Raw genomic sequence first — 23,676 nt, 5'->3', positions numbered from 1 at the left:
TTCTTTAACGTGGAGGGAAATTAAGCACCAAACTGCGTGACACGCCAGGTATGGGAACACATGGAGAGAAATATTGCCTTTCAGTGGGAAATGGTATAGTCCTAAGCTTGGTTTTTCATATAAAATCAGGGCCTTTGGTGGTGATATCACTGAAAATACAAGGAGGTCTCGCAGGCTCGACCTGAAAATGACTATGGCTGCATAAAGAATCAGAAATCCTTTTTGGCTTTGTTTACCTTTTCAATTAATTTTTTCATGGTGGGTGAGGGCTGATTATAACAATTCACATTTAAAGTGCCAGTTATTTTATGGGTGAAATGCAGAATCCTAGAAGCATTAATGAAGATTACCACATTGTCCAAGTTAACAAGAAAACATTTAATGAGTTCATTTACTGCTTATTTCTGATGGTTTGTAAGTGGTGAGGGCATATAGAAGTTAGAAACTTCCGCACCTTAATTTGTAGGCACTGAAAGCTGATGCAGTTTTGCGATGTGGAGTGAATGGAAAAAGTAGTTGAAGAAAATAGGAGAGTGGAACGAATGGAAAACCAATAAATAAGCAGAAGAAAGCCGTGCAAGCATGTGAGAGAGGGAAGCCCAGAAAGGATAGGATGCGAGTGAGTAAAATGAGAGCGGTAGGGGAAAAAAAACTATTTATTTATGGAAAATGAGTGATTAGCAGAAAAGGCACAGCACGAGATAACACACAGGTGCTCAAAAGCAACTGTACATGGAGAGATAATACGCTGCTGTCTGCAGTGTCTGGAGGAGGAATGTTTACTGCTGCCTGGGAATCTCTAGCAGCATTTACCTGCTGATAACGCCCCGGAAGCTTACCTCTTTCATTGCTGTGAAGATTAGTGCAGCTATTTGTACAGTACTTGTTAACTTCACAACACTGTGGTCTTCACATGGCAAGGTGGGGAAAAGTAGACTTTTCCTTGGAATATTAGTTTTCACTCTCTCTTATAGACGTACAAGTGGACTGCCCTGGAAGCACCAAGTTGTTGGAAGTCTGCCTCTAGGGAGGAGTGGTGTGTGTGTGTGGGGGGGGTTAAAGAAAGTACAGGCATACTGATAATAGGACACGCAGAAGAAAAGTCCACCTGAATGTTAAGCACATTCCCAGCATACCTCAGACTTCACTTGTGATCTGTTGCAGCATAACGTTATGCCTCTTCAAGGCGGTGTTCCATGGAGCCCTGTCGTGCGAGATCCTGGTAGGGGTGAAAAGCACCGCACATCAGTCCAATGCATGACAGAACGTAAAGCAAGCCATGGCAGGTGCATGGCAGTTCGATGGCTGACACGTATAAGTGCACGCGCGTGTAATGGAATAAGTACTGAGGCTACTATGAACCTCGAGTACTGTACTGACCACACGCAGAAGTCTTCTTAAACTGTGACAGACGGTGAGATGAGTCATCTGCATTTACCAACCGGTGTTGCTATTTTTGCTTCCATTCAGTATGTGAATATTGTGCAAGTGGGAAACAATTGGCATTTTCAGAGACGCATATCTACAAAGGTCAGGGAATTAAGCCACTTGGTAGTGTCTCTATCTCACTGGTCAGGTGACGCCTCTTTCATGTGAGTGGCTAGGGAGGAGGCACAGTTGAGCTGGACAGCAAAACAAGGGTGTTGCTTAGTTTCCTCCCTGTGATGTATTCCACAGGGAATGATTTCCCATTCTAGATATGTTTCCTAGGCAAATCAAAGGGTGGTATTTACTTTGATAGTGTTGGCTAGCCTTGCCTGATTGGCGCAACTGCCCCGTACTTGAAGCTAGCCAGTGTGCCCTTGGCTTTCAATCGAAGGTGTCGAAAATAGCCTGAAGGAGGAGGAGGCACCCAGAAAAGACAAAGCCCAGCCAGGGCACACTAAAGTCAAAAGTACCAGAACCGTGGGATGATTAATCCCTTTGTTGAAAGAGAAGGAGGACTGGGAATGACTTTCGGCTTCCGATTCTGACATGCACTGCCTGTCAGATCCATCAGTTTTATGGCCTCACATAAGAGTGTAACATTAATCATGTCACACGTGTTGTGCATGTATGGAGGTTAAAACGGCTTGGGTGAACAGGTGGTACAATGTTGTGCATTAAGGGTTGATAGTGCGCAGATTTATTGGCACCATGTCACCATTACGCCATTACGACTCTACAGAAAGAAGAGTGATGCACACGGGTGGGGTGAATGACCGACATTTACGGGTTGGTTTAAGGCGTACTATGCCGTAGAAAGGTCCGTTTGGATTTATAGCGAAAACCAAAGATCATGGAAGGGGAAGAAGGCATTGTTGGGGCTTCTGGGTGCACGCTGTGTCAATGCTCGGCAAAATAGGCCTTTGCCACGGGATTTTTTCAACCGAGCCCTGGAGTTGCGATGAAACTAACACTGTGAAAGCTGATTCTTCGCCCTTGCTAGTTTGCGCACTGCTCATTTGGAGTGGGTCGGGAAGCCTGGACATTTGACTGGCATGCCGCTGCAGTGCCTTGACGCTGCTCCGGAGCTTGTGCTGGCGAGTAATCAAGGAGGGCGCAGCTTGTAGTGTTAGCCCGGGCGTCAGGCATGAGACGGTGCCAGTGTTGAAATCTACATTATAAACCCTCCTCTTTCAGCCCGGCATAGGGGGAGTGAGAAAACAAAGAAACAATTAACAGCGCTGCGCTCATGACGAGCGCCATGCTCATTATGTATGGAAGTATGTTAACGAAAGTTCCCCTCCAGCACACATACACCACAAAAGCAGATGTAAACAGTACTTAGGCGCCGCTGCTTCCGGACTAAACGGAAGTCCGTATCTGATCAACAATCAATAAAAAGCCAGCTAACAGGAGCTATGCCAGCAATAAACAAATGGCAACCGGCAGGAGAAATTACCGGTAATAGGCGGAGTTGCAGGTAACATACAGATTACATGATGCCTCGCAGAGGCAGCGCATGCGCTGCCCTTTGCGAGACTTAAAAAGGCTGCTCCTTCTACATTAATCATTTTCTGCTACCACTGCCAGTTAATCTGAGATGACTTTATTCAATCTCACAAAAGAGAAGTACACTTTTTCTATCACTCCAGGCCACTGCGCCTAACTTTAGTTTTCATACCAGTACCCAGAAGGCACAAACATGTGATTTAAGCGTTGCTGAGACAATTAATGAATTAATAAAATATGCTATTTCAATTTCTTATTTATGCCATTTGCATATCTATTAATTATTGCCTTTCTTGCATTCTCCTCCCCTCCCCTTACATTTCTCTGCTTTTTCACTATTTATCTATTTAATTATGTAGCTATTTATTCACAACATATCTATTTATATGCTCCATATTTATATGCTATTATTCATCAACAAATGTCATGTATTTATCGTTACTTTTTATTTTGTTAGAATTTCTCATTTATTTAGTCACAATTTATTACTGCCTCCTTATCATTATTCTCTTGATGTATGTTCATTGTAAAATTCAATAAAAATGTCAAAAAAAAAAAGTCTAATTACCTTCCACAAGGGATCTCAGGACATGGGTGCACACTCTACCGAGCCATTAAGGGGGTGGGGGGGCATTTCGACCCCAACAGCCAGCATTTTAATAAGGTGAGATAATATACCAACCTTAGGGAAACACCACTAATTGGCACTAAATTGCGAGGACAGGTCAGCAAAAGTACCTTTTTTAAGAGAAATGAAGCGCTCCCACAGTGAAATGCTATTTTACCTGGTGAGTCCAAAATACGTCAGATTGTCCTGATTTCTATCTCCAAGATTTGATTTTCTCCATATTGCATGCTACACTAAATAACTTGCTCACTCTTTCAATTAACATGGGGCCCTACTCAAACTGAAAGGAATTTGTGTTTGATTAATATCTGGTTGTTTGGTTCTGTATGGTTTGGTCTCTACTATTTTTAAGGGTAATGTGGTAATGTATTTTTAATTTGATCAAACATCTGAGCAGTTTAAAGTATTACATACTTGTTTAATGTTCTTAAATGTTCTTTTTCAAATGCAGCTGCTGTCGGTATTTCGTTTCAGTGTGTTAATTCTTGCGTATGCAGCATGTCTGGTTCATCATTGGTGGGCAGTTGCGGTAAGTATTAGTTCTGCTTTTATATAAATATTTGAAGTATGTTGTGCTTCCTGCAACATAAATCACAGAAGGTTTTTATTAATGCAGCTATGAGATTGTTACTGTATTGATTTCATGTGACCTGCTAAAAAGGACATATTTAATTCTCACTATCACTCTAAAACATGAAATATACCAATAATTTTCTGTCACACTGTACTCTTATAAGTTGTAAGATAGTAAATTAATTCCCCAAACAGTCTCTTTCTGGCTTTTAAGGAAGTTCTTAAAGGGGTTACGGTGGAAACCTAGGGTGTTGACAACCAGTAGTTCTCAGTAGATCTGTTATAATTTTAACGAGACCATGGCAGGACATCTCAGCAGCATTGCTATACTTGTAATGCAACAGGGCAAGTAGTTTGCAGCAAGACCAGTGACATTATGCCTCAGGAGGGCTCTTGCTTTGGTTTCTCAAGGCTTACTACTACACTACACCTCACATCGGGACAGCATTGTACCCGGCGGCACAGTGCCAACATGTCCAATCCATGTCAACTTCGAGAGAAGTACCAATTTTCAGAAAGATCCCTACAATGAGAGAAAGTGTAAGAAATTAGGTTATTTGTTGAGTTGGGTGCAAACCCAACTCAGGCAACAACCACAAATCTTGTGAACCACAAAAGTCACTAAACAAACTTGTGCTTAAACCTCTGGTCACTTGACAGAAGAGCTGCAAGGCTTAACTTAAGTATTTATGCAACGCACAAACAGCAATAAAGTGAAAACACAGCACAAGAAAAATCCCAAACCAATTTAGAAACATGGAGTAAATTTTAATGAATAAAATGATACCTGGACGACAAAATTCCAATCAGTAAAAACAGATATAGAATTCTGAATATTTAAGTGAAAATAGCACAAGAAGCAGAAAGATCTTTTTTCCTCTTATCTTGTCTCATTAGACTGGGGGAAAGTCACAAGTTCAGGCCAGGTACAGGGACCAGGTAAGCCCTGTCCTGTCCTGTTCTCAAGTTTGGTGCGAAGAGTTCCATTTGAGGAGGCTTTTGGCACAAAGAGCAGGTTGGGTGTCAGGAAGAGCCCAAACCTTAGGACTTTGACCTTTTTCTTGTGGATGAGCTCACTGATTCCAACCAAGTGTCCAGGACCTGGGGACACCTCTTAGGGATCAGGAAACAATGCAGCAGAGGCCAGCAGCAGGGCTCAGGTAGGTCCAGATGCAGTCAGGTCTCTGGTAGCTTTGTGTGTCCCTGTAGTTCATACAAGAGGACAGCCAACTTTGAGTCACTCTGTGTAGCCTGGGATGAAGGCAAGCTGGTCCAGTTCTGAAGGCAGCAAGGCAGTCCTTCAGTCAGCATTAGATTATTAGCCCTGAGGAAGCCCTTGGTATATGAGTGAAACACTTTGGCTATTAGGCTGTATTTCATGAAGGAGATTGTAAAGAGTAATAAAGAATCTAATTGTTTAACACATCCTTACAAGATATTTGGTGATGCAGTTGTGGATTATTGAGCTTTAGGACATTGCCTCAGTAGGTGTGCAACTGGTTATCCACAAAAAGGGACTAACTGGTTTATGTGGATAGGTTGTTCCTAGCTGTCCTATAGCTGTGTGGACTAAACTCCTCTCTTGGATATGTAGAGGTTTTGTGACTGAATTTGTCCCTCCCACTGACTTTTTTGGTTTCAAGAGGCTATAATCATGGTGCACCGGATACACAAGTTACGTTGATTTTCCTTAGCAAGTTTTCCTTGCACTCTTCAAACAAATTAGTATTACTGATTAGGTGTCCTTGATAAACAAGACAAGTTGGTTTTCCAAATAAGGTTTTCCTTGTGCTTGTAAAATAAATAAATATTACTGATTTGGTGCACTGGATAATCCAGACAGGTCGATTTTCCTTATAAGGTTGTCCTTGCACTCTTCAAACAAATAAATATTACTGTTAAAGCTCTCTTCAGCTAGCCCTAAATAGAAAGCTGACAGAATCAGAGATTGAGATTAATGGGGAGGGAGGAGCCTAGGAAGGAAAGAGAAACATGGTGAGATATGGAGGGAGATGGAGAGATTTGTGGGGATGATTAAGAGACAGAGTGGGAAGTAAGGAAAAGAGGAGTAAGGAAGGGGCAGAGGTCCTAGAAACAGATGTGTGGTTAGGAGAGGGAAAGGCAAGATGGAGATAGGGCATAGAGGTGATAGAAGGATAGAAAAAAGAGAAGAGATTTTGAGGTAAAGAAGGGGAGGGAAATGAGAGGAAAAAGGAAAAAATGAAGAGCTGAGAAAGTAGGAGAGATGGGAGATATGGGCAGAGAGCAGTAAAGGAGCAGATGGACCAAATATGAGTAAAGAAGTGGTGGGACAGAACTTGACAGTAAAATAAGAGAGAACCCGGCTTTGAAGGACGAGCAAAGGGAGAGTGTGGGAGGGACATGCGGAGAAAGGGGAAGAGGGTCTCTAAGTGCTCTTATTAGCAAATAACATTTTGGCCATTCTTGTTGGTTTAATATCATTTCACATACAGACATATGTACTCATTTTCTAAACACTTTATAACTGGGAAACTAAGAAGGCCTCCTGCTCCTGTTATCATTAAGGTGTGCTGCTAGTCGTCATGTTCAGTAATAGAGGTTTAATAACGTAAAATATGAGCATCATCAAATAGATCGGTCACAGCAGTAGTCTATTAATAGCTGCCAGTAAGAGCTTTGGAAGGATTAAACAATAGCCATCAATTTGACAGTCTAACATACTACTAGTGGTATCTTATAGGGACAACCATCTGTTGTATTGGTATGCAGACCACAAAAGTGTACAAGCGTACGCAGAATTCACTTTAGAGATGAGTATAATACATGCCCCATCCTATAGGAAGGCTAAAGTATACCAACCAGTGTAATTAACAAAATGCCAAATAAAAAATATAAATATGGGGGAAACAGCTAGCTTTGCTGTTTCATTCCTAACAGTAGGGGCTTCTTCAGATTTCTTTAAAAACTGATATTCGTTTTTTATTTAGTAGGTTAACAAGTATGAAAATAAATGTTTTATATGAATATATCTCATTTTAGTCTTAAAGGAATCCCACCTGTTATGGAAGTAAAGTGTTGCCTGAAGAAGACATGCATTCTATGCAGTTTTTAAGAGCACCACAAAGTAATAAATTAAAGAAGAACTTCAAAGAGCAATTATACATGTATCTTTGAAAGTCATTTTGGACACTAAATGCCAAAACATGTAGAACCAGTTAGACTGAGTGCAACTGAAATAGAATCCAAGTTGGATGGCTGTGAGATGTCTCAGTCTGCCCTAGATCAGGATGACAGTATGGTCTCCTTGTAGAGGTTAAAATAGGAATTTGTGAAGCATAAGTTAAAAACTCTTGCAGGTTTTCCAGATTTTTGCTGACAAATATCCTTTCGGATCTCACTAATGTGTCTTAGAAATGAAGAACTGAAACATTTTTTAGTAGTATTAATTGGTGGATGCATATAATAAATACAACAGTGATAACAATCTAAGTTCCTAGTAATAAGAAACCTGTATTTTTAGACTAATGAAGTAAACCTAAGGCACATTACATAAGCACAGTAATTTATAAAGCACAGTCATTGTAACATGTCTCTTAATAATTGTATTCCCCTAATTTTGTATAGTGTCCTCCACCAAGTTTACATAGTGCCAGCACAGTGTTGTATGAGGTGAATAGAGAACCATTAGATTTTGTTTGGGATGGGGGTTTATGGCAAGGTATTTGTAGGTCTGTGTTTTCACAGTAAAGCGGTCAAACAGTCCTTTCTTCCCAAGTGTCCTTTGAGCGCACTTTTGGTCTGCCCATTTTAGACATTGGTTTGTTTATGACCCGTCTCTTTTAGCCATTGACTTGGGACTTTATGAATCAGCTCTTGACTCAGCCCACAGCATTACTTCTCTCTCGCCTGTTTTTGAGCATCAGGGTGTATGTTTCCTCCTCCAGTAGAGTGCTTTCATTGGACTATATGTGTGACTATTTGACATAACTCTTCAATGCTCTATCCTCCCCTTCTACTTTGGTCACATGTCTGCTTTTGCTGGCTTCCTTCTTGCCCTCCCTCTTTCCTGTGTCTCACTCTTTTTTGCTCCCACCAGCTTCCCCCTTGCTCCTCCCTCGAAGCCATCCTTCTTTCCTGTGTTTGAGCTTTCTTCTACCCGCACCTCCATCTCGTTATTGCCTCCCATCTCACCCTCTTTGCTGTGTCACCCTCTTTTTCCTTCTACCGGCTCATCATTTATCTCTTCTGACACTCTCTCTTCTCCATGTGTGTCTTCCTCATTTTTCCTGCCCGTTCTTCCTTCCCATTGGGTCTCATTGGTGTTGCCAGTCCTGGGTATTTTATTTTTTCTTGTCTAGAAATCATAAGGCTTCCTATATTGAAGATTCCTTTAAGAAGTCCTCTTTTTGTTGTCAAATCAAGGTCAGTTAGCATAAAACTAAAGAAGGACTAGAGACTCTTTAGCCTTCTGACCTTCATTTGACATAGGAAAAAACTGCACTGTATTGAGGGCATAGGTGTTTTCATGTAGAGCGACTGTATGTTGTAAATTTGTCTGGGATAAATGTGCTAACGATGATGCATGCATTAGCACATTAAACTCAGACCTGTTGACTTTGCCAATTGTTTTTGTAGTTTGCTTCTGAAAATCAGAAGGATTTCTGTAGCATGTCAATGACCTTTTCACAAAGCTCACTGAATTATCTTACTTCCAAGATAAAAGTCCAGTTCAGTATAGTGTAACCCAGCAACACTGAACATAAAGAAAAGAAATTAAGTGATTTGTACAATATCATAAAATAGGAAAATGAACACAAGGACAGTTTTGATACGCAAATTATATACAGATTTTCATCTTGCCCTGTTGTCTGTCTATGAATTGAGTCGTATAACAATTATTTGAGCCACAGAGGAGCCAATAAAACAGACTTGATACAAAACGGAATCTTCTGTGATCTGTTTTAAGCAGTACCTGTTTTCAGGTTTGCTTTTTTTAATACGTTTTATTAGTTTGCAGATTTAAAGATCATCACGGCCAACATGGCCCAATTGAAAAAATACTTGTACAAAAAAATATACAGTGAACAAATAATATAGGGAACACAATAATAAACAAAAGATTGAAAAATAAAGATCATTTAGCCCAACCCACTCCCTCTCCCACCTCACATCTGTGACACCGAATAAAACAAACTCGGCCTGGCAGTTGCATAACACCAGACCTGTGCACTCATCCTTATGTGGCCTTCCCCCTGCCATGGAAAGTCCTTATTTCTCCATCTATGAATTTGCTTATCTGACGTACCGGTGGCAGCTCGATTCCCCTGTAAGTTGCCCATCTCTGCCAAATTATTGGGTGTTTTTGGGGGTTGCTCCTAGCCTCGTACACTGCTATTTCTAGCCCCATTCAAAAGTCCACCCCCTTCTTCCATAGCATCAGCAATGGGGGGGGCACCCCTTTCCATTCTGTGGAAATATCACATTTGGACAGCTTCAGGCCCAAGCGATGGAGGGACACTTTATAAATATTCCTGCCCACATATTGAGTAAGATGGAGGATGGCCAGCCGTGGATTTTGTGGGATCTGCCAGGGCAGGACTTCACCAAGCATGTGAACACCCCCTCCAAACGATTCCATTCTGTGTGAATGAAAGTACCTTCGTCCGCATTACAGTTGTGACAGGTCGGGTAGGCGATCATTCCCATACGCTAGAGACGATGACGCGTGAGATACATCCTGTGTATGTATTTGAATTGATCAAACAAAGCCTGGCCGCAATAGCTGCAGCTTGTGTGGAGCCTAGAATCTCTGTCCAGTCCTTGTTATCCAACTCCCCCCACATCAGCTTCCTAGTCTACAAGAAGGGTACCAGAACTGTCTGGTTAGTTAGATATGAGTGTCTGGTAAATATTTGTGACTTTGTGGTCTGCTAGGTCCCACGTGATGAGTTTACCCTCAAAGGGATTACATTTAGGGAGGTCTGAAAGAGAATTTATGTAAGGGGTCACCCATGGCGGAGGTGAAGATACCTGTAGAATTGGCTGTGATGTAGTTGGAATCCCCTTTGAAGATCTTGAAGGCATTTAAGAAACGTGCTTTCCATGACATCCTCTAGAACTGAGATCCCAATGAGATACCACTTCTGGAATCCTGATAGCTCAGCCACCTTGAAGACCATAGCGGTGTCTTCTCCGTCAATCTGCCCCCCCAGTTTGTCTGACGAAGTGTTGAATGCCAGGATTTAGGGACAGTGTATGTCGCCAGGGGAGGTTAGTATTTCTTCCTGTACTGTATAGATATGTAACTAATGGTGTACCCATTGCCAATTTGTCTAGTGCATATGCTGGGTCACCTCGTGTATCATACCACCAGTCATTGATAATCAGGAGATGAGCCGCTAGATAATCTGATTCAACATCTGCTGCAATGCCGCCACAGTAGGTGGACTGGAAACATTTGACGAGAGCAACACAAGGGGTACCTCCCTCCCACAGGAAGCTATTAAGGATGGAATTCAGCTTACAAAACCAGTGTTGTGGGACGTCATAAGGGAAATTCTGTAATTAATAGAGGAATTAGGGCAGGGAGACCATTTTAAAAATCGCTGAAAGCCAGAGGAGGGATAACTGGAGCGCCAACCACATTTTATATATCCTCTTTGAGGCGAGCGAATACCAGCTCAATATTGGCATTCCAAGCTACTGCTGCATCATGGGTAGATACACACTCAAGTATTTGAACCTTTTGGTGGCGAGTCACAGACCTGATGCCCATCGCAGGTCATGGGGCCCATGAACTGCTTCATAGACCATAGACTTTGATGCATTAATGTATAGGCCCAATGCTTCTCCAAATATGTGCATGATCTGTAGCAGTATGGGACCTGTGGTGTTTGGCAACGTAAGGAAGGATATAACTTAATTGACTCATAAGATAATTTGATCTGATAATTCGTCCCCCCATTCGAAGCCCCGTACCTGTGCATCAATCTTCACCCATACCGCCAATGGCTCCAGAACAAGAGCTAAGAGCAGGGGGTATAGGGGCTGCCCTGCCACATTCCCCGCCATATCGGGAAGGGGTCCGAATGGGCCTCCACCACCCTCACTGACGCAGTTAGGTCTGTGTACAACAATTGGATATATGAAGTGAACTGTGGGCCAAAACTGAGGCACCAGAGAAGGATGAATAGGTATTCCCAGCTGACAGAGTCAAACGCTTTGTCTATATCAGCTAGAAAGATCACCGTGGGCTCCTGTAACCGATCAGCCATAGCAATCGCGTTGTACATACAGTGGATATTGTGGCGAGTTGCCTAATAAAGACGGACTGATCCGGGTGAACCAGATCTGGTATGCTTGTGATAAGTCTATTCGCCGATGCCTTAGCCAATATTCTTACCTCGAGTTTCAATAAGGAAATAGAAAGGGATGAAGTGAAATTATCTGCTGGGCAACCCGGTTTGAAGAAACCCACTATTTCACATGGCGAAAATCTGGCAGCATCACTGCCGCATCCAAGGCGGACAAAATGACTTCCAGGAGGTGATCCTGGAGTTTATGCATATAGGCCTAGAAAACTTTGGAGGTGAACCCGTTGGGTCTGGGAGCTTTGCCAGGGTTCATGCCGATACGGCCGAAGCAAGGTCATTTTTTGTGAGTGCTGTGTCTAGTGCATCATGGACCCCAGAGAGAATCTGGAGCGGTAGAGCTCACAGGAACTCCTCGATTTGTGCGCTCGACACCACTTCTTGCTTGATATAAACGTCTTTAAATTGAGAGGCAAAACCATGTGCCACCACTCTTGGGTCTGTAAGTAAGGTGCCTGAGTCATTCTTGATTAAAGGATTGGAAGTTGCCTTGGAGACACCCTAGGATTGTCTATGGTGCATCTGACGCGACTTGTACCCACACTGGGAAATACGGCTTTGAGATGCCCTCCATTTCAACCGTGCTTCATCCATCAGTGCCTAGTGGTAATGTTGCTGTTCCAGGACAAGCTGTCTACATGATGCATGTTGACCATTCTGTTGGCCACCTCACAGGTCTAAGCCCGAGATCTCGGTCTCCAGGTCCAATATATGTCTTAACTTACATCGTCACTCACCAGTACAATAGCTAATGTCCGCTCCACGAAGTGTAGGCTTCATGGCCTCCCACAGTGTCGGGGGAGATGTAACTAAGCCTACATTATGTGCTAAATAACCGCCCAGAGAATCCTTCATATATTTGTGATAGTCCGGGTTCTGGAGGTGCCAAGGTGACAAATGCCAACAAAATGTTTGATTCCAGGGGCACACCCAAAGGCCCGGGGCGACCTGGGAGTGATCTAATAGGCCACTTGGAAGTACTGTCAGTTACTTTATGTAAATAATTATGGGGGACTTAGAAATAGTCTCGATGGGAATACAGGCCCCGGTGCAGGGTGGTAGGCTCGCCAAATATCTATAAGACCCAGAGCAGATATAAAGGTGTAGAGGGGCATCAACCCCGTTAATCTGGACAATCCCTGTGGGTGCCATATATCCACCGCCGGGGGCCACCACATCATTCATGCCCCTCCCCCAGCACTACCAGGCCCTCCGGTAGCTCACTCCGCAGCCTTGTCAGTAATTTGATAAAATAATGTCCCAGGAGAGGAGGGGCATGTATGCTTCATAGTGTAAGAGTTTCCCCATACAGCGACCCTGTCACAGCTGTGTACCTTCCATCCCTGTCTATCTATGTCCTAATGCGCTAGAAGGGAATCGACCATTTTATTAGAACACCTGTACCCCTGGAACTATGTGTAAATCCCGAATGATAAACATGGGCGTTCCTCCAATGGGCGAGGCATGGATTTTTTGTCCCGACTAGGTGCATTTCTTGTAGCAACAGGATATCAGCCCCTGTCTGTATGACCTGCCTTAGGACTGCCCTTCTCTTGACCTTGTCTAGAAGGCAATTCACGTTCCAGGAAATTATTTGGTGGTGATTTGCGGAACATTTCTGTTGTGGGGCACTCATGTCAGAGTTCCGTTGTAAGAGCAGATGAGGGCAAGAGTAGTATGTGGGCATTGAAATGAAAGCATAATTAAAAGCAAACATAACAATAGCATCATCACTGAACATTGCATTAGTGTCTGAATAAAAAAACTACCACTAAAAACGTCCGAATGAATCCCCCACCCAACATTAACAAACTGCAAGGAGGGCCAAGTATTCCTAATCACCATGTTGTGTGGCCACCTATATCAGTATCAAGGAAAGCCTGAACTAGTGCACATACTGTTCAGTGTCACTTATGAGAGTCCCACCATATGCCGGGTGCGCCACCAGGCCAAGCGTGAGTGACGATGACGAGTCGTCCGAGCTCCGGTGGTCTTGTTCTTTTTGCCCCCCTGAGAGGAATCCGATTTCATGCTCGGCGGCGTGTTAGGTTTAATGTGGGCCTGCTCATCTGTCCATTAGAATACCTCTGCTGGGCTATCAAAGAAGAGTGTCTGTGATTAATATATCACTTTAGGTTTTGGCAGGTATTGGAGCATGTAACGGATGTTTAACTCGCAAAGGCGCCACCTAGAAGGGCTGACGCTGCTGCTGTACCAACCTGGTGTAGTCCGGGAAAATCATAATGGTATGTGATTAGTACAGTAATTTCTCCTGAAGTCATGCGTTTTTAAGGATGGTGTAGTTCAGGAGCTTGGATATAATTGGTTGAGGACTGGCACCCGGGGGAGGGCGGCCGATCCAAGCCCAGTGGGCCCTTTTGATCACAAAACAGGGGGACAGGGCTCCCAATGGCACCAGCTCACAAATCCAACCCTCTAGAAACCACTCCATGGAGGCACCTTCGCAGCCTGCAGGAAAACCCATGAAGCAGAGGTTATTACGGCACGTCCTTCCCTCATTATCCTCAACGCAGGCCGTCAGCTCCTTCGTCACAGAGGTATGTTTGTATACTGTTTGCTCCAGGTCCTCCACCCCTGATACCCGTGTTTCAGCCTCAGTGATCCATACAACTGCATTGCAGAGGTTTTGTCTAACTATGCAGAGAGTGACCTCGAAGCCCACAGCACCTATCCTGGCATCCAGGGCGTCACAACACTGTGTGATGACTGTGAGAAGGGCAGCATTATCCGGGACTGCAGCTGTATCGGTGTTTGCTCCTGCCTGCGCCAAGGTCCCGCCTGGCTGGGTATATTTGTCGAGTGTGCTTTGTTTGGCACTTAGTGGTCCCCTGTCCTTAGTCATAGTGTGCTAGTTCATGTCTGACCTATCTTTGATTCTTCATAGTGTCAGTTCCACACCAGACCCGCCGGCCCCCAACTGATTCCCAATGAGAAGGCAAAAGCAGTCTAGCACACCGAATCTGTTACCTTGTAGGCATCAACTCAGGATGGCAGTGCCAGGGTAGATGCGGGCTGAGCCGCGTGAGGGGGCCCACTCCCCCACAAACCGCACCGAAACCTAAGTCCGCCATCTCTGTGACCAGTCCCCCCAACCCCCCCCCCCCCCCCCCCCCCCCCCACGTGTTGCCCCCAATGGCGTTTTCTGGTAGTCCAGCATAATGAGAGTTCACCCTTGATGGATAAGCATGGAGCCCCTCCACAACTGGGCATAAGTCATCCTGAATTGATTCCACCGGTCACTGCTTCCCATGTTCATGGTCCTACACACCTGATGAGATATGGGACCGGGTGCACCCAGCCCCAGTGGTAGGCAATGTTGATGCAGACGCACACCACCCCAGGGAGACAAACTATGATTCTATGTCTCCTCGGTCCTGAGGCCTCAAAATTCGGATCTATTCAGTATAAGGAAGCCTGCTGCATCATAAATGGAGCCAATCTATCGGAGGAACCCCACTGGGTTCATCAATATTGCTACCCCCAGGGTGGTGGTTTATGCAGTAACTGTGGGTAGGTTCAGCCCTCCCTGCCCACCTTGAATGTCACCAGTCTTGGTGCCTCCCATTGCCCACTGCATCAGTTCGGCCCTGTAGCAGCTGGACACCCCCACGTCGAGGCCACCACTAGAATGAGGTCACACAATGTCTGCACAGCTGGGCCCGGCCCGCTACATTCGCTCTCATGGACATGGGGGGGTCAGGAGAAGCCGCCAAAGGATCCTGCGGTACTGCGGCCATCCATCTCCCTCCGCCGCTCACCTTAGCTCACCACGGCTCCTCGTCCTCCCAGGGCCGTGCTTCAACCTCCCGCACTAAAGAGCACGGCCACGGCAGTCAGCAGCCCAATCTCCTGGTCTCGAAATTCAGGCTGCGGCCCAGGGCAAAAGGAGGCTCACTGCTTCATCTTACTTGCCTAGGGCCGTGGCTGCCCTCTCACCACCCCCTATACTGCCCTGCCTCCAAGGCCACGTCTAGCTGGCGCCACCTTAGGATCGCAGCAACAGCAGCAGGCCAGGCCCTGGGCATGGTCTTCCACCAATTCTGCATGGCAACCAGTGGCACCAAGGTGTCCCTGTTGTCCCGCAGAATCGTTTCGCCAGTCATTGTGGGTCACCACCTGCTGCATCCGAGTCTACACCCTTAGTTGTTGGAGGACTGCGGACCTTGACTTAAGCTGTCCATACAACAGCTGGTTAGGCCGCACTTCATCAGCCCCTCGATCCAGCCACCCAGATAGGGGAGACTCTCACAGGCAGCTAAACACTTAGTCTGGGCGCCTAACGAGGTGTCAGTTCTGATAGATATCACTGGAGGATTATGTTGGATTGTAGATGGCCACGCGGAGCTGTATTAAAACGCGGCCAAACTTTTAGGCATACAAGTTACGCCCCCTCCTGTTTTCAGTTTTGCAGATGACACCATTTCTTTGTCATCATTTTCTCTGTTGTATTGCACTGGGCAGCTGTCAGCATCAATTATTAGCTAAAAGACCAGGCAGGCAGCATATATGCATGCCCCGGTTGCCAACCAAGTAGGTTTGAAGGCTACCCTCTCATCCAGGAGACCCATGATGAGCATTTTCAGCATCTTACATAGATACAGAAAATAATCACAAAGTAGGTGGTAAATGTATATGAACTATTTTAAAGCATGCAAAGAGTTTGCGTTTAACAAAATATAGCAGGAGTTTCCCTAAGTCCTGATGAAAAGCCGATAGGGTTGTGGCTTGAAACATTTTGACCTTTTAGAAAAGTCGGCACATTATATCCTTCTTTTCCCTCTCCCGTCTGATTTTAACCATACCGACTAGAGGCCAGAATAAATAGGTTACACCTTCTAGCCAAGTATTTTTACTCTTTACCTTTAAATAGAATCCCCCCACTCCGACTTGTCGCCACCATCTTTATCTTTGTATAATTTTAAAAGTGCTCCCAAGTATCTCGTAGGTTGCAACACGCCTCGTTCCATAGTGGAACGGGATGGACCCAATGATGAAGCATATCACCAAGGGGTAACCCTGGTGGGTAAGGGTTTTACAAGAAATCTTTTGTTTTCTCTTGTGGAGGGTTTGTGTCAGCATAACAGTTGGGTTCTTATTTTGCGTTTATGTTCAGTATTGTACATGCAAGGGGGTCCTATGATTTGTGAGGTCATGAACCTTTAGGGGTCAAATGTAAAGTTTTCAAAGGTATCCACCAGCCCTATGTGCATTTATAAATTACTGTGTTGTGTTAAGTAGTGTGTTTGTAAAAAATGCACTTTTCCTTTTCTAAAGAAAAGCACTGACTGGACAATCATTTATTGAGTGTTAATAGTGCTTGCCAGCGAATGGTGATTACTAGCCCACACCACCTCCATTCAGTAGGCCTTGGACTGCTCTGCTTTGCTACCCTGAGAGAGTCAAGCTCTACAATGGGGGGCGGGGTTGGTTCTGAGAGAAGGGATGAATGTGGACTCATTACTTGGGCATGCCACACAACTAATGGCCCGGTTCCTTACAATCGTTATAACTACAACCACCTTGAGGAGGCCGATGACAACTGGTGTGAGGAATTGGGGGATGCCAGTGGTCTGTACACCTTACCAGATGCTGACCTGGTCTGTCCTAGTGTTGCTAAAGAGGAAGGGGCCTCCTTCGCTATGGTGGGGAGGCGGTATGCTGAAGACTTGGACCTTCAGCTACCCTTGGGGGTATGCCTTGACAGAGGGGCTTCAGGCGGGAGTCACCCCTTCAGAATCTCTTCTCCCTTCTCATGAAGCCCTCACTGATGTCCAGCTTGGGGCATTGGCCAAGCCCTGCAAAGGGACGCCTACGCATAAGACGGCTTTCCTCACCCAGCACCCCTCCCTGGGGAGCCTGGTCCTCCAATGTCAACCCTGGCACATTCCCAACCACACCACCTTAGTGGGAGTCCAAGAGACTGAACACCTTTGGGAAGAGGATGTTCTCTTTTGCCAGCCTTGAATTGTGCTTGATGAATAGCATGCATTTTGGGCCAATACACCCACACGGTTTGGGATTCGGTTGCACAAGTGCTGCCCATGGTGTTGAAGGAGTCCTGAGCCATACTGTCACAGGCTATTGCAGATGTCAGAGTTGCAGCAAACTTAACCATTCGCTGTGAACTGGATACAACCGACTCACTAGGCAGAACAATTGCGTCATGAGTTTTACTCCACGCCTGGTTGAGATCAGCTGGCTTTTCAGGGTATGTTCTGGCATCCCTTATGGACATGCACTTTGATGGCACCTGTATCTTTGGAGGCAAGGCAGATTCGGCGATGGATCGCATTAAGGACAGCCAAGCCACTGCTAGGTCCTTGAATCTCTCTATCGCTCCTTGCCAAACCCATTCTGCCTTTTACCCCTTCCGTGGCTACGGTAAGGACTACCAACTGCATCCATTCCTACTCAGCCAGCAGACTCCTGAGTCCTTTCTTGGCCGCAGACATGGTTCTAACAAGCCTCGTGAAACAACCAGCCAGAGGTTGACCCAGTCTGCCACAAGCCCATCAACTGCAGCCTCTAAACCACTTAAGTTTGCCCTGATACCATCACCAGCACCCAGTTGATCGCAGTATCCGCCATCACCTGCCCCTCCTGGCAGTCCATAAAATTGGATAAGTGTGTACTTCAGATAATTCCGTGGAGTTACTCTATTACTTTTTTAGAAACCCCTGCAATCGTCTTCAGATCGGCTGATGGATGACCACCTCTCCCTGCTCCATCAGGAAGTACAGGCTCTTTGGCCAAAGGAGCCATTGAGACAGTGCTGGCATCAGAAGTAGCTCTAGGTTGCTTCTCCCGCTAGTTTCAGGTGCCCGAGAAGGATGGAGGCCTCTGCCCTATTTTAGACCTGCACCTGCTCAATTTCTTCCTGAAAAAGGCGAAATTCAAGATGCTCACGTTAGCTCAGGTTCTGTCTGCCCCAGACCTTGGAGACTGGATGGTTGTGCTGGATTTGTAGGATGCCTATTTCCATATTCACAGCCCACAGTCTCTACCTGCGGTTCACAGTGGGCCCAGCCTCAGATACTCTAATACCTCATACTCACCATGGGCCCACACACTTTCACACAAGCCAGTTAATCCACTGGGGTCAATTTTATAATTGTCCGTCTAAGATTTAGTTATTCAACATTTCTAACCAAATCTTTCACAGATCAAAAGTTCTTTCCTCTGGTCAATGGACCATTAGTTGAACTAGTTGATGGTGAAATGACATGAATAAATCTATTTTCTTGTAATGAAATAACCACATATATATTTGAAATGTTTATCTAAATGAAATTCATGTGAGCCAAATATCAGAGTACAGAACGGACTCTGTGATCCATAAAGGAGGAATAATACAGATTAATAAAACTTTCAATAATGGTACCTGAAAGGAGAGGATAGAAAGAGAAGTACAAATTAAATTCCACAGAACATTATAGTTACCTAGAATGGTGTGAGAACCGACCCCTTGGCCAAGGAGTTGGGAAAGGTCCCCCGGGAAACGATAGGAGACAAAGGCTTCAGGATACTGGACAGGATTCAGGACAGGATAAGGTGACCTCTCCTATATACAACGACTGCGTCACACCCCTCTCTGGCATTATCTTCCTCCTCGATTCTTCCGCGATCATCTTCTAATTATTTGGCTTATCTCCCTCCTCGATTCTTCAGCGATCTTCTCTCTCTAAGTCTGCAATATTCTTCTTCTTCAGCATTCGCTCGTTACTCCCGCAGCATCCCGAGCTCTGCAGCATTCCGGTCTCTCAGTTCTAACTAATTAACTAAACTACCTCAGTTATACCCTTCTAATGCTATGTACCACCCCTTAATGTTTCAATCTCATAGAACTCCTAATTCTGCTTGGCCAGGCAAAAGGGATGATCATCACACCATGTCAGGTTTCAGTCATCTTTCTTTAGTTCATTGTCTAGTGATCCCGCCCCTTAATTTCTTATTCAAAATCTTTATTCCCACCCGTATTCACATTCTTATCATCACAAAGTATACATTTGGTCCAATATTTCTTCCCTTCACAGGACATCAGGATGGATACCAGGGTATGTTGTGGATTCTTTTCTGGGATGACATTCAAGGATGACAGTGCGGCTCCTGGCTCACTTAGACTGCACATGTGCAACAATCACATGGGATATGGACCACGATCTCTCTCAAAAGGCCCGAATATGAACTAATAGGAAGAGCCAAGAAAATGTATATTAGTTTCAAAATAAAATGATTTCACTGTATACCACCTAATTTCTACTCTAATCCCATTTACTTATAAATGCTCTCCCCGCATTAGCAATTAGTAAAATAGTGTCATTTAGTTTTCAGCAAAGCAGATGCTTAGCATGTGAGTCTTCAAGCAGCCATTTTGGAGGTGTCTGCGCAAGTTCAGAAATTTCTCTTCAAGCAAAAGCTTTTCATAACTATGTAGAAGTAGTTGACGCATGCGCAATAAAATTTTCCCGTGTTAGTGGCCATTTTAGATTTCACTCGAGTTACTTGTTAATAAGACACGTACGCAAGCTTCTCTTATGCTTGATGTTTGAAATGTAGTGCATATTAATTCCACAATACAAAATTAGTACGACATTACGAGTTATTATGACAAGATTGCTTCCGAGCAAGTCTCTTTTATACAAGTCCTTGCTCCATCAGGTTCACAGTGGGTCTTGAGCATTATCAGTTTGCAGTTCTCCATTTTGGCCTTACCAGCGCCCCCTGGGTTTCACCAAGGTGACGGTGGTGATTATAGAACACCTGCGGACGTCAGGGGTTCCAGTATTCCCCTATCTCAACAACTGGCTGTCATCTCCCACGTCCAGACTACAACGGACCTCCTGCATTAACTCTGCTTCACTATAAACGTGCCAAAGGCACACCTGACTCCCTCTCAGACACTCCCTTTCATCTGAGCTATTCTGGATACAATACAGTTTCAGGTCTTTTCTCTGGAAATGCGAATCCAGAATGCTATGATTTGGTGGGGGAATGTATGACGGTATTCCACATGCGTTTAGCACTCATGCCTTCTGAACAACATCATTAAAACGAGTGCGTCTTTAGCACACATTCGTTCAGCACACAAGTCGTTATAACGACTTGCCTCAGGGGGGCGCTGGATTTTGGAATAGTTTCATTTACTAGTCCAACTCCATTCTGAGCAACAGTAGGGAAGGTGTTGGACTTTCAATCCAACACCATTCCACCAATGCGTTGTAATGACTTGTGTGCTGAATGAATGCATGCTAAAGATGCGTTTGTTCTGTAGCCGGCGCTGTGAAGGCACAGCGTGATTCCAGCTTACCCACGGTGGGGAGAGAACAGCGGCGGCCCCTTCATTAGGGCGGAGGAGCACCACCCTTCCTGCCACTACCTGCAAATAAAGCAATAATAAGATGGGTTTCTAACCCGTTTTATTATTGTTTTAATTTAATACCCCTGGACCCGCCCCCAGGAGTCTGCCGAGTCTTGGGGCCGAGTCCAGGGGGATGACACTGTGGTGAGGGAGTGTTAGTGCACCCCTGTCCCTTCACTACGCATGAGATGTTTGGCCTGCCGTTTCAGGCCTGCCAAACGTCTCGTGCGCAATGAAGCTTTCTCCAGCCCGAGCTGTGTTGCTGGGGCTGGAGAAAGCAGGCACAGGTTCCCAGTCTGCCTGGGAGCGCAAAGTTATAGAGCTCAGACCAATCCTGATGCTGCTTTCCTGCAGCGTCATGATTGGCCGCAGTGCAGTCTGGGAGCCTGTCCCAGAAGCAGGAAGAGTGCAATAGAGTGGATGACGGTGGCGGCTGCGGCGATAAGGTAAGTTTATTTATTTATTTATTTATTTTGTCCCCGAACCCCATACCCCCCTCCCTCCAGCTCCCTCCTCTGGCCTGCCCCGCCACTTTTTGGCAGGGGACAGGCCGCAACTGGGAGAGAACAGCACTGGGTCGAGAGAGAGATTGAAAACATATAAAACTTTAGCAAGTCAGTGCTTGAAAACAAGGGGCATTGTTAATAGTCCAGATAGAGTTCAAACAGGCAAGTTTTCAGCTTTTGTGGAAACTGACTGGACTTTCTGACCATCTCTTGTAATTTTACAGGATATTCCAAAGGAATGATGCTGCTCTAAACTAACCAGGCATTCTGACAATCTCTAGTTATTTTATAAGATATTATAGGAATCGTAGTTGCTCCAAAAAGGGCTGATTTGCATTAAGAATTCTGCTTTATTTTGTTTCAATTCGTAGCCTCTCTGTGCTACTCAGATTTTTGTTGGCACCAAAGATTTTTAGGAATGCTCCAAGGTTCTCGGGATGTTGGGGCAGAGGATGGTGGCTTTTACTCTTGGCTTCCAGAGGAAGTCAATTAAGATCCTTTCTAGCTGGAGGAATGCGAACAAATGTCCTTGGGGCAGAAGGTGTTTGAATGAAGAACAGCTTTAAGTGGTACTACAGAGAAGTTAGAAATGCTCATAGGTATGACATTCCCGTGGTCAGATTGTAACATGAGGCAGGACACGATCAGGCGCTGAACTACAAGTCGAAAGTAATTAGTCGTTAAAAGGGTTTATGGTTGTTTTAGAGAGTGAGAGGGTGAATCTTGCGGTTTTTGCTCAGTTTATGAGGATATGAAATATGTGGGTTTATCCACAGTCCCACTTACAATTAAAATATACATTTAAGCATGTCTCATTTTCTTTTTATGTTGTCAACATCTTCTGCCATATTATGATGCCGTGTTCTGGGCTGCTGGCGCAGAAAAGGTCTGTGCTGTAAAACACGGAACATCTGGACTTTTGACTTCATATAAAAATGACACACATAACGTTTGCATTGACAATAATTTTAGTGAATGTTTTGAAAACATATTTTCATTTGATAAACATGCAGAAAAGTAAATCAATATGAATGTTCCTTTTACTTTTCATTAAATCAGATACACGTTTTAATTTTTTTAAACTATTTTGCAAGTTGTACTGTGCCTGCCCACAAATGCATAATTGTGTTTAAAATGTGGTTAATGGAGATCAACCGTTAGAGAGGGTTCCCTCAGATAATGCTAGAATGTTCTCAAATATTCTCATGTTTGGGATAAATTACTCTGACCCTCTAGCCGCATTATCTCTTGACGCTGAAAAGGCTTTTGATCGCATACATTGGCAATTCATGTTTAAAACTCTTCAATGGTTCGGTTTCGGACCCAAATTTATTTAATTTATCAAATTATTATATTCCGACCCGTGCAGGTGTATCTGTTAATGGTCTTCTGTCTCCTTATTTTAACTTACACAGAGGTACACGGCAGGGTTCTCCCCTTTCTCCTCTTTTATTTCTTTTATGTCTTAAACCCTTTTTTGAGCGCATTCGCCATAACCCTTTCATAACTGTTTTTCTCCATAATTCCCATGAAATTAAATTATCTGCTTTACCTTTAGAAAAAACTTAACCTCCTTACCTCCTTTTTTACAGGAGATTGACTTATATTCTAAATATCTGGATACAAATTAAATTGCTCTAGACCTGAAGTTTTACTGATAAATCTTTTATGTTACCAATTCATGTTTTCTGATACCAACTTTAAATGGTGTCCATCAAAAATTAAATACCTTGGTGTATGGCTTTCCCCTACCATCTCCCAAACTCTTACCCATAATTTTACTGCTTTAAAACTTACGTTTCGAAACTTACTCTCCTCATTGTCCCCCCCTACATTTGTTCTGGTGGGGCAGATTGGACACCATTAAAATGATGATTGTTAACGTATATTCTATTTCTGCTCTTTATGTTACCCTTTAAAATTCGCAATTATTATTTTAACCAAGTTAATTCCTTTTGTACTAAATTTATCTGGAACAATAAACCTGCCTGTATTGCTTTAACTAAACTAATCAAACCAAATAATGAAGTGAGTGTACGATTTCCTAATTTTAAGTTATACCACACTGCTTTTCTAATCAGACCAGTATTTGCACTAGACAGACACCACCATGATGCTCCGACACCTAGTTGGATTAAGTTTGAACGTTCTTTATTACATGACTTTTCTTTTTATGACATCTGTTTTATGTCCAACTGCACTTTCATATCTAAATACCCTATTCTAAAATACTCCCAATACTTGCTACATTCGCTGTTTATAGATGGATCTAACTTTCACCAAGCCTCTTCTATTTGGTAAAAT

At 44.2% G+C, this 23,676-nt stretch overlaps 1 protein-coding gene across 3 annotated transcripts in view; it reads left to right on the top strand.

Annotated features, from left to right (window-relative positions):
* Positions 1–23,676, top strand: part of STARD3NL (STARD3 N-terminal like) — a 183,978-nt gene that overhangs the window by 102,422 nt on the left and 57,880 nt on the right. For all 3 annotated transcript variants that reach the window (XM_085607453.1, XM_085607456.1, XM_085607457.1), the window contains one exon: positions 4,014–4,091. In XM_085607453.1, coding sequence (XP_085463579.1) covers positions 4,014–4,091 — 78 coding nt within the window. The remainder of the gene's footprint in view (positions 1–4,013; positions 4,092–23,676) is intronic.

This window comes from Triturus cristatus, chromosome 5_2 (genome assembly GCF_964204655.1).
Source record: "Triturus cristatus chromosome 5_2, aTriCri1.1, whole genome shotgun sequence".
Classification (NCBI taxonomy): Eukaryota; Metazoa; Chordata; class Amphibia; order Caudata; family Salamandridae; genus Triturus; species Triturus cristatus.
This window is presented reverse-complemented; position numbering and strand designations above follow the sequence as displayed.